The sequence below is a fragment of the Pseudorca crassidens genome, chromosome 20 (assembly GCF_039906515.1).
Source record: "Pseudorca crassidens isolate mPseCra1 chromosome 20, mPseCra1.hap1, whole genome shotgun sequence".
NCBI classification, from domain to species: domain Eukaryota; kingdom Metazoa; phylum Chordata; class Mammalia; order Artiodactyla; family Delphinidae; genus Pseudorca; species Pseudorca crassidens.
In genome coordinates this window covers 19,600,519-19,612,647 of record NC_090315.1, presented here as the reverse complement: position 1 = coordinate 19,612,647, position 12,129 = coordinate 19,600,519, and the positions used below count along the sequence as shown (strand labels likewise).

General features: G+C 37.9%; 1 protein-coding gene across 5 annotated transcripts in view; it reads left to right on the top strand.

Moving 5' to 3' along the window:
• Positions 1-12,129, top strand: part of DPY19L3 (dpy-19 like C-mannosyltransferase 3) — a 74,803-nt gene that overhangs the window by 21,795 nt on the left and 40,879 nt on the right. For 4 of the 5 annotated variants that reach the window (XM_067720457.1, XM_067720458.1, XM_067720459.1 and 1 more), the window contains 3 exons: positions 3,773-3,863; positions 10,310-10,431; positions 11,181-11,326. In XM_067720457.1, coding sequence (XP_067576558.1) covers positions 3,773-3,863; positions 10,310-10,431; positions 11,181-11,326 — 359 coding nt within the window. The remainder of the gene's footprint in view (positions 1-3,772; positions 3,864-10,309; positions 10,432-11,180; positions 11,327-12,129) is intronic. The other variant, XM_067720461.1, reaches the window with a different exon arrangement.

Genomic DNA, 12,129 nt, shown 5'->3' with positions numbered 1-12,129 from the left:
AAGTCTTTTTTCTTTATGCTAACATTTTTTCTTATTTATTTGATTTTATAGAATTTGCACATCTTCCCATTGAATACTCCTGCAAAGCAAGGAGTCTTTAGACCAAATAGGGTTAATCCGCACAGTGGTAACTATGGTGGAACCACAACTGATAATTGCTTCAGCCGAGCCCAGTGGAAATACTGTCACTTCAACAATAGTCTAACCTAGTCACAAACACTGCTTGGCAGCTGTCATATGTCATGGCTTTTAATCAACTCTAGGGCAAGAATCATTCCATTCTAACAGATGGACATGAATTTAACCAGACAATAAACCATGTATGTGCCATAAATATGTTTGCTGACGGCATGATTCCCTGTACGGAACTTTAAGAACAGCTGTCTTATCATGAGCTACTGTTGCTTAGTGAGATGATTTGTTAACTTAATTCTGAAAGATTACATTTGTCTTTAATGTAATCTTTAATGTTAATTTTACCTTTAATGTTAATCTTTCAATGGCTTCCCCACTACCAGTTGCCTAGTTGTTTTGGGGGGGGCAATTTTATAAACAAAGTTATTTACATGAGATTTTTTAAAACTAATGATATGGTTCCTTTGCAAATTTGGTGTCATTTGTCTAAAAGGGCTTATTACCTTTTGTGTGTTGCCAGGGCATGCAAAACATTAGTTGCATGCCCTGGCAACATTAATTAGTCATTTTCTTTTCTTCATACTTATTTCCTTTTAGTACCTCTGTTAAATTACTATATTAACTTCTACTTAAATGGCTTTAGCTGTACAGTTTCCTAAAAATACAATTATTTTGTCTTTCTGCTTTTCTCTGTCATCTTCAGAGACAATGTTTTTTATTCTCTCAACAGTGCTTCCCCTGTGGAACTTGTGCAATTTAAAATATGAAGTATTTGTTCGTTTTGTGTTCTTCACAGGGTAACTTCTATTGATGTACCTTTTCATTGGCACTATCTACCAGGCAAAGTATAAATTGCTGTATAAAAACTGGAAAAGTGTTTTGAGTAGAGCAGATGTTCTCTTAGCATGAAGCAGATGTAAAACTTGCAAGTGTCTGTCTAATAAAGTATAGCATTTGGTTCTATACAGCTGGTGCCAAGATTACCAATTAATCATGTTAAAAGGCATTTTTACTAGTCGGGATCTCCTCTGTTCTTTACACATTCTGGGTATGTTAAAAGAGAGAGAGATGGGGCACAAAAGTGGTTTTCTACTTTTAGTACTTTGAGCGGTTTTTTTTCTCTTTCTGCATCTTCATGAAGTCAGTCTCCTTTTAGAACCATGTCCGATAGGGAGCCCCCTACATGTGAATGACTGTTTTTGTTCTCCAGTTTGGTTTGGGCATGAGTGTTTGATGTTAGAATATTCCATTGAAGGCAGCCACACTTTGAGCACTTCAAGGCAGCTGGAGAGAAGGAAAGGAATGTAATATACTTAATGTGGTTTTTTTTCTTATTTGCATGGGCAAAAGCTAGTATTTGCTTAGTTAATGTCACTTCATAGTTTCTATGGTTACCTGACCACGGAGGAGGTTGAACATTCTGGAAACAATTAATACCAATTTAGTTTTATGTTATCAAAAGCAGTGGAGCAGTTTTTCCCAAAGATTAAAGGTGAATGGATTAATGTGACTGCCAAAAGATAAAACTTTACAGGTATGAAAGACCCAACACAAATCAGTAGCAAATGTAAAAGCTAAAAGAGCTACATCATTTTCTGTTGTCCTTTTTGTAAAGCAAGTGTGCTAATGAAATTAAATTTCAAAACCCGATGAGCCTTTTTTTTCTTATGTTTGATTTCCCAAGGATAAATTTGTTTTCTGGGCTCCCCTGGTGGCGCAGTGGTTGAGAGTCCGCCTGCCGATGCAGGGGACACGGGTTTGCACCCTGGTCCGGGAAGATCCCACATGCCACGGAGCGGCTGGGCCCGTGAGCCATGGCCGCTGAGCCTGCGCGTCCAGAGCCTGTGCTCCGCAACGGGAGAGGCCACAACAGTGAGAGGCCCGCGTACCGTAAAAAAAAAATTGTTTTCTGTGAAAGGAAGCTCATTATATAAGAAGGTTTGCTACCCTGTGCCTTCTGCTTTTTTAAAAAAGAGTTAATGATGAAACAATTGTTTTAATATCAGTAAGTGGATGTTTATACTCTTTGATAGTAGAGTATTCAATGCTTTATTCGTGAATTAATTTATAATACTTTTTTAAAGGGTAGGAGAAATATTTCTTTAAATATCTTTTTTTATTTTTTTTATTTTTGGCTGTGTCGGGTCTTAATTGCAGGCGCACGGGTTCTTCGTTGGCCCACGGCATGTGGGATCTTCGTTCCCACACCAGGGATCGAACCTTCATCCCCTGCATTGCAAGGCAGATTCTTAACCACTGGACCACCAGGGAAGTCCCTCTTTAAATATCTTAAGGGCAGATCTGAAGATAAATAGCATGACTGGTTCTTTTAATGAAATGTTTATTACTATTTGAAAAATAATTGGAGGTTGGGGAAAACAAAGATGTGCTAAAAGAAGTTTATCCACTAGAAAGTAAGATATTCAGTGTTTATCATCCTCCACCAGTAAAGTTGGGTTTGTGGAATATGGATCCGCTGTATAGGAAAAAACATAGATGGTATTACATTTTAGACAGTGTGTTGCAGAACCTGGTTTTTTCAACACTGGTGTAAAAGAATCTATAATGACATAGGTTATAATTTATTTATTTATTTATTTTTTGCGGTACGCGGGCCTCTCACTTTTGTGGCCTCTCGCACCGTGGAGCACAGGCTCCGGATGCACAGGCCCAGCGGCCGGCTCACGGGCCCAGCCGCTCTGCGGCATGTGGGATCCTCCCGGACCGGGGCACGAACCCCCGTCCCCTGCATCGGCAGGCGGACCCCCAACCACTGCGCCACCAGGGAAGCCCCGGTTATAATTTTTTGTTCATTTATACTGTTATATATATATGAAATATAGGATCTAAGAGTATTAATAGGATTATTCCAGAAAGTCTTCCCCATTCTTGTTACCAGTTGCCTCCATATTTTATATTACTGATTTAAATCTTAAATTTCATAAAAGCACCTTACAACCAAATCCACTAATAGCTACTACTTTAAATTTTCAGTTCTTCTAAAATTGAATATTTATATAAAAGCAGTTTAATATTTCTTGTATCCATTTTCCTACATGAACATCTTTCCACCAAGGTTACACTTGTCAAAGTAAAATTCACATGTAAAAGGTCTGCCCCATTTTACTAAGAATACCTTGTATTCTTAGAATAAAAAGAAAATTATTAATCTTATATAATATTGTTAGCTTTTAGGCAGGTGTCTAATGCAGTTATAGTTCTTTTTATTTGAGAGATTTTTCTACTGTCCCTATTTTGTTTTTCACTAATATTACATAAGAATGGTGGTACTTTTTTAAGGTTTTAATTTGTGTGAAATTAAAAACGTTAACTCTGAAACATTAACTTAAATGGAACTAGTTTTCTCCATTGTTAAAAATGGTTTGTTATAGGAAATTTTAAACATCCACAAAAACAGCGAGAATAGTGAAATAAACCCCTATAATATACACCCAGCTTCAATAATTATCAGCCTTTTATTGTTTTGATTTGCCAAGATTTCTTAAGACTGTTGTCAGAGGTTTTTGTTTTTGTGTTTTTCTTTTAAGTTGTAGTTCTATATCCTGTTTCTACAGTGACAACAGATATTTAAACAAAACTAGGTCATGTAAACCCAGTAGACCTAACTTTATTTCAGGAAGTGGAGCGAGAAATCTCATTCAGAACAGAATGTGGACTGTATTACTCCTACTACAAGCAGATGCTGCAGGCTCCAACCCTCATGCAAGGTAATCACAACTAATAGTTTTATTTGGGGTCTACTGCATTCTTTTCAATATTTCTGCTAAAATATACTTTTGCACTAATGCATTCTAAATGCTTTATAGATCTTGTGTAGTTTTTCCTTGAACTTGTATAGTTTTTTCCTTTTTAACATAATCAATCCATGAAAATGTTTTGCTTTGGAAGAAGTTACGTAATATTTTATGTAGTTCTCCTCTCCTTGCTTCTCAGCTCTACTCTATCCCTAATTATCTGTTCACAGTTTCTTGGTTTTGCTGTTAATTGTTTTCATGGTCATTTTGGAAAAGGTCTTTGTATGTGAAAGGAGTATTGTCTGAAAACAGGAGACGTTTTGGTAGTACAAATGAGAATTACAGTTGTCTTTTTTGTCCCCAGTGCCCCCATTCATTCCTTTATTTTGCAGTTACCATTTTCCCACGTTTTCTGTGTTTCTAACTGGTTTAGAGCACATACTCTTTACCTTTACTCCATTTAATGGAACCCTCCAAAAGGGTCTCTCCTACTCAATATATGCGTTATGTGCTTCATATGGGTGCGTATAACAGAGAATTGCCTTTTTCTAGGCTTTGTTTGGAATCAGATATATTTTTGGTAAGAATTCTTCATGGGCGATGTTTTGTATTCTAATTTTATCACGATAGGAGACATGAAATTTTGGTTGCCTTTCTTTTAGTGCCATAAAAGTTAATCAGTTGATTCCTGTGTGGATAGTTGCATTCACACATAATAAGGTTAATTACTCACCAGCCTTGCACTTAGTGGTTTTAGCAGCCATTGATGACTATTGCCTCTGTCCATTATTTCAATAGAGTTACAGAAGTGACTCTCATTCCTCCTGCATTTATTAGCTGGAACTCTGTTAGATAGAAAACCTTTTTCTCATCAGCTATTTGATTACCCCGAGCTACAGTTTATCAAAAAAGGCAGGATAAGTGTTGATTTTTCCCCCATACAGTTGATCCTCATTATTCATGGATTCTATATTTGCAAGTTCACCTACTCTCTGAAACATATTTGTAACCCCAGAATCAATAGTCCTGGTGCTTTCACCGTCATTCACGGGCATGTGCACAGCAGTGAAAATTTTTAGTTGCTTCATTTGTGTGTTCCCAGCTGAGGTCAAATAAGGTGATGCAGTGCTTTCGTGTTTCAGCTCAGACTACAGAGTCCTTTTCACAATCTGTTTAGTGCCATGTGTTTTTTGCATTTTTGTGGTTTTCGTTGGTGATTTTCCTGTTTAAAGTGGCCCACAAGCATAGTGCTGCAGTGCTGTCTAGTTTTCCTAAGTGCGAGAAGGCTATGGTGAAGGCATACAGAGAAAATAACGTGTGTTAGATGAGCTTTGTTCAGGTGTGAGTTAGAGTGCTGTCGGCCATGAGTTAAATGTTAATGAAACAACAATATATACTAAAGGTGTCTTTAGACAAAAACTCATATAAATCAAGGTCATGTGTTGATCAGTTGATGAAAATGCATGACCAGAAGCTTGTAGGAAAGTAACCCTGTATTTCCTCCTCATTCAGTATTGCTAATACAGTTTTCATTGCAATTTTATAGAACATAACTGTGGTGAGTAATGAGAATCAGCTGTACTTACAAGTTCTCAAAATTATGAGTTGCTTCTCTAGCATTCCCCAAAGCAGGGGTTCTTATTGAAGGGCAGTTGTGTCCTGGGGGACATCTGGAATGTCCAGAGATGGTTTTGATTGTTACACTTTACAGGGGAGAGGGTGAGTGTGCTACTGGAATTTAGTGAGTAGAGGGCAGAGATGCTGCTAAACATCCTGTGGTGCTCAGGACAGTCCCCCCAACAAAGAAGTATCAGGACCAAAATGTCAAAATACTGGTAGTGTTGAAGTTGAAAACCTCTGCTCTAAAGGTGAATAATGAGTATTTTCTTTCTAATCACTATGAACTCAGTGGTTGATCTGTTTCAATTCATTTAGTTATTTGTTAAGATTATTCTTTTAGAAACTTTCAAACATATAAAAAGGTAGAGAAAATCCTCTAATGGATTTGCACTCAAGTATCACTCAATTACAGTGGTTACCAGTTTATGACCAATCTTGTTTCCTCTCTACCCCCATCCTCAACCTGGATAATTTTGGAGTAACTCCAAGACATCATATTGCTTCATCTGTAAATATATCAGTATAATTTTCTAAAGAATGGCAATTCTCTTTTTTTTTTTTTTTTTTTTTTTTTTTTGCGGTACACGGGCCTCTCACTGCTGTGGCCTCTCTCGTTGCGGAGCACAGGCTCCGGACGCGCAGGCTCAGCGGCCATGGCTTACGGGCCCAGCCGCTCCTCAGCATGCGGGATCCTCCCGGACTGGGGCACGAACCCGTGTCCCCTGCATCGGCAGGCGGACTCTCAACCACTGCGCCACCAGGGAAGCCCATCCCTTTTATAAACATAACCAAGTTGTCATTATCACAATTAAGAAATTACTTAATATCAAATATCTACTCAATATTCTCGTTTTCCTCTTGTCTTACAGATTTTTAATGTAGTTTTGAAATCCAGATAAAGCTCATACATTGCTATGAGCTTTCGCTATGTCTTTGTTTCTTTTAAGCTATGGATTTCTCACCATCTTTTTTTTCTTGTAATTCTTCACTGGAAACACTGATTGCTTTGTCTGAGTTTTCCACTTTCTGGATTTTGGTGGAGCCCCAATGGTGCCATTCAGTGTTTCTCTGTTGTCTGAATTTCCTCGTAATTGGCAGTTAGATCTAGAGGCTTGCTCAGATTTAGGTTCTGCTTTTTAGCAAGAATACTTCCCTAGATGGTGTTGTCCACTTCCACATCAGGGGGTGCATAATGTGCAGCTCATTCTTTTGGAGTTTAGACTGGGCCATCCACTATTAAGTTCTTAGTTAGCCTTTCACCTAGGTTTATCACCACTGATGATCATTACTTAAATCTGTTCATTACATAAGGACTATAGCGTGGTGATATTCTGATTCTGTAATTCCTTCCATCATTATCAGATGGACTTCCTCTCTAAATAAAAACATTTTCTCATCAACTATTTGGCAACCCAGAATGTCAGTTCCTAAAGGAAAGGTGGGAAAAGTATTGATCCTTTCCCTTTGTTTTAGAATGGGTTACCTCTCTAGCATCCCCTAAAGGTTTGCTTTTTAAATATTATCATAAACACATGGATTTCTAACATATTTCATGCATTTCAATCTTTTGCATTATTCTTCTTAAAACAAGTTGTCCAGTCTTTGGCCAGTGGGATGCCCTTCAAATCAGCTGCTGTCTTTTTTTTTTTTTTTTTTTTTTTTTTGGCTGCATTGGGTTTTTCGTTGCTGTGCGGGCTTTCTCTAGTTGTGGCAAGCTGGGGCTACTCTTCATTGTGGTGCACAGGCTTCTCATTGCGGTGGCTTGTCTCGTTGCGGGGCACGGGTTCTAGGCATGCAGGCTTCAGTAGTTGTGGCACACAGGCTCAGTAGTTGTGGCTTGTGGGCTCTAGAGCACAGGCTCAGTAGTTGTGGCACCTGGGCTTAGTTGCTCTGCGGCATGTGGGATCTTCCCGGACCAGGGCTTGAACCCTTTTCCTCTGCATTGGCAGGTGGATTCTTAACCACCAACTGCTGTCTTTTTGACATGACTCCAGTAGCCTTTGAAAACTCCTTTGGCATGACAAGATGTTTCAAGCCCATTTTGTGTATTTCCTACCCGTGACCTAGAATCAGCTGTTTCTCCAAGGAGCCCCAGTTCTCTTTAGTGGCTATTTATAGACCACAGTCTGGGTACTAGAGGCACTTATTGCTACTAGTTTGGTCCTTATTTCCAGACCTTCAGTGAGCAGACTAGGAAATGTGATTTTTTTTTCCTGAAAGAAAATACGAATAGAGCTATTTTTAGTTCAAAATTAGGATAACAAGGTTTTTACTTTTTTGACTTTATATTTGTATCTTGTTTTCTTTAAGTTGAAAATTTTGGCTTCTATGACATTATCACTTATTTGTTTTATGCTGCTATGTAGAATACTTTCAGTGTAGCAATGATAATATTGCTACTAACAGTATGATTGCCTGAAAACAGTTCAAGCTGTCTTTGTAATTCTTCTTGTCCTTAGGATGTAGCCTACTAGGAATTTACAGTCATATTCCTCTATTCCCAAGAACACTGGAAAGAGTTCTTTTTATGTGACCAAGCTACCAACTCAGTAGGTTTCTTTGTTTTATCTTGCTTTTGGTTTTCAGTGATTGCTTTGTTTAAAATTTTTATATATTTTTTATACTTATTAAAAAAATGTTTACATGGTTCCAAAGTCAAAACTATAAAACAGGGAGCATTCAGGGAAGTCCACCTCCATCCCTGTCACCTCCACCCTGTTTCTTTCCTCACTCTTTAGGTAACTATTTGTATTAGTTTTTGGTTTATTCTTCTACCGTTAGTATTTTCAATATAAGCAAATACTTTATATATTCATATTTTCCCTTTTATTACAGAAAAAACCCTGCTTACTGTATACACTGTCCTCTATTTTGCTTTTTTCACTTGACTGAAATCTTGATCACTCTATAGTAGAGTATCATGATATTCCTTATTTATTTACTTACTTATTTTCTTGCAGTTGCATAGTACTCCTTGGTGTGGGTAACCATAACTTTATTCAGGTAGCCTTCTTGTCTTTGTCTACTCGGGCTGCCATAACAAACTAACATTGACTGGGTGGCTTAAAAAAACAGAAATTTATTTTCTCACAGTTCCAAAGGCTGGAAGTCTAAGATCAGGGTACCAGCACAGCTGGGTTCTGGTGAGGACTCTCTTGGCTTGTTGCTGGCCACCTCTCTTTGCATCCTCACATGGAAGACAGAGACAGAAAGCAAGCTCTCCAGTGTCTCTTCTGATAAGAGCACTAATCCCATTATGAGGGTCCCCCTCTTATAACCTTTGTCTCTACCTAATTACCTCCCAAAGGCTCATCTTCAATACCATCACATTGGAGGGGGACGGCCTTAGGGCTTCAACATAGGGGGCCATATAAAGTCTCAGTCCATAACACTCCTGTATTAGTCTAGTAGGACTGCCGTAACAAAATAACACAGAGTGGGTAGCTTAAACAGTACAAATTTATTTTCTTTCAGTTCTGGAGGCCAGAAGTCTACGATCAAGGTACTGTCGGGGTTGGTTTCTGGTGAAGCCTCTTTCTGGCTTGTAGCTGGCCACCTTCTTGCCATGTCCTTACAAAGCCTTTCCGCTGTGTGTCTGCATAGAGGGAGGGAGAGAGCCCTCTCTTGTTGGTTCCTCTTCTTATAAGGACACCAAGTCCTATCTGATTAAGGCCCCACCCTATGACCTCACTTAACCTTTTTACCTCCTTGTAGACCCTATCCAAATACAGACACATTGGGGTTAGGGCTTCAACATAGGAATTTGGGGGGACACATTTCATTCCAAAACACCTCCTGTTGATGGACTTTGGCATTGTTTCTGATCTTTTGCTTTTACAGATGGCACTGCAGGAATGACCTTGTACCTATGTCATTTTGTCTTTTTGCCAGTCTGTCTTTGGAATCTGTTCCTAGACATGGGCTTCCTGGATCAAAGAGTAAATGCACATGTAATTTTGCTAGGTGTTGCCAAATTGTCTTCCATAGGGATTATACCATTTTGCATTCCCAACTACAGTGTATGAAAGAGCCTTACAGCCTCACTAACAGAGTATATTGTCAAACTTCTTGATTTTTTCCAAGCTGCTAGGTGAGAAACGATATCTTAGTGTAGTTTTAATTTGCTATTCTAGTAGGAGTGAGGTTGAGCATCTTTTCAGATGTGTAAGGACTGTGTGCATGTTTTCTTCTGTGAACTGTTCATACCTTCTGTTAATTAGTTGGCTTGGTTACAGTAGCAAATGACCTCAATATAACAATGGAATTCTATAACAACAGATTTATTTCTCACTCTCATTATCCAGCCCCTATGTGGAACATACTGTTACCACTACAGAGGGAAAGGGCAAGATTGCTGGTGGAAGCATGCATTGTCTCTTAAAGATTCTGCTCAGATGTGACCTGTGTCACATCCACTCACCTGCCATTGGTCAGAGCAAGTCAAATGGCCAAACCCATCCCTGGGGGTGGGAGGGAGGCTTCATATACTCTCCCAAAGGAGGTACTACAGGTCTCATGGCAGGAAGGCAGAGCAGGGAAATATAATATCCTCTTGCCCAAATTTCTGTAGAAGAATCATACGGTTCTTCTATTACATCACAGAAGTTATAATTTACCTATGTTTATGTAAACATTTAAATAATGTCCATCTATTATATGGTATGCTTTTCATGGATAGGACTATTATATCCACAACACCTAGCACATTCTCTGGCATATACTAAAGAATCTATGAATAGTTTTGAATGAATAATTTAATTATAATTATCTTTTACTGAATTTTCAAATATCAATCTTAGGTTTTCATGGCTTAATATATGATAACAAAACCGAATCTATGAGGACAATTAACCTCCTTCAACGAATGAATATTTACCAAGAGGTTTTTCTCAGTATTTTATATAGAGTTCTACCCATACAGGTATGTTGTGTTCTGTGACATTGAATTTAATATTAGATGAAAGTCAAAGTCTGACATTTTAAGTTGAATGTTTCACATATGTTTTTCTGATCTTCAACTGGCTTGGTATAAAAACAGTAGTATCCTAATTTTCTCCACACATATTGTGAATTTTGCTTTTTATTTATATTTTATAAGATATTTTTACATATAGATGCTTCCAGGCTTAAAGTATGCAGTCTAGAAGCTGATAAATATTTTCATTTGGAAACATGTGATCACTCCTCATTTATCTTTGAAATAAAAAAACAACAACCTGGAGAGTTAGCAAATCACAGTGACCACTTCTCATGTGAATAAGGTAATACTGAATGAAGTTAGCTGTAAAACTCGTCTAAAGAATGAAACTAGGGACTTCCCTGGTGGTCCAGTGGTGAGGACTCCGCGCTCCCAATGCAGGGGGCCTGGGTTTGATCCCTGGTCAGGGTACTAGATCCCACGTGCCGCAACTAAGACCCAGGGCAGCCAAATAAATAAATAAATACTTAAAAAAAAAAAATGAAGCCAGAATCCTCAAGGACTTCCTTTTCTGCTTTTGTATTGAGAAGAAAGGCTGCTAGCACACTTTTACACAGGAAGGAGTGATGTACGCTTATTTCTTGGAATTAATACCAAGCTTCTGAATATTAAATTTCCACTGTCATATTTTGTAAATGGCATGAGAAGGAGTAGGGCTTCTTTAACAGACGTTTTTTATCATTCCCTTACAGAAATATATAGAGCCAGTTTATTTTTATATTTACACCTTATTTGGACTCCAAGCAATTTATGTCACAGCTCTTTACATAACCAGCTGGCTCCTGAGTGGTACGTGGCTGTCAGGACTCTTAGCAGCTTTCTGGTATGTCACAAATAGGTGAGTTGGAATCAGTATTCCCTTCTCCTTTTCTAAGGTATAAGTTAAAATGAAGTCACTTCATTTCCAGTTTAAAGAAGGTTGTTCTGCCACATTTTGTTGGAGTATTTTCTCTTTGGGTTACCTAGTGGAGGTTTTCTTATTTAGTAAGGTAGAAAGTCCTACTTTTATATGTACATCTACAGCTGAGGAACAAAACACTGAATTGTAAGTCAAGAGAATCATCTATAATAATCCCAATTCTATTACCAACTTGCTGTGTGATCAGTATTTCTCCAGCCACAAATCTCATCTCTTAAAAGGTTTATTAATATCTTTATTATCAACCTCAGTAAGATTGTATGCAGCTCATAATTAGCAAAGTATAAAGCACTGTACAAGTGTAAGGAAGTTCTTACATTATTTAATTAATACCTATTAATTTCCAAACCCTGGAGCATTATGAAATAGCATTTTTAAAAAACATATTCGAGATAAATCGAATTATTGCCTTACCTATTAAAAGCAACACCAATAGTCAGTAGCAGTCTTAAAACTTGAACATGAATTCTGATGTTGATTTTATGTTGTAATCCTCAACAAATTACTTTTTATTATAACCTTACTGAGTGCTTACTATATGCCAAGCACTTTACATCATACTTTATATGTATGATTTTAACAAACCTGTAGAGTGGGTACTATTATTATTACTATTTTGTTTTATTTTATTTTGTGTGTGTGTGTGTGTGTGTGTGGTATGCGGGCCTCTCACTGTTGTGGCCTCTCCCGTTGCGGAGCACAGGCTCCGGACGCGCAGACTC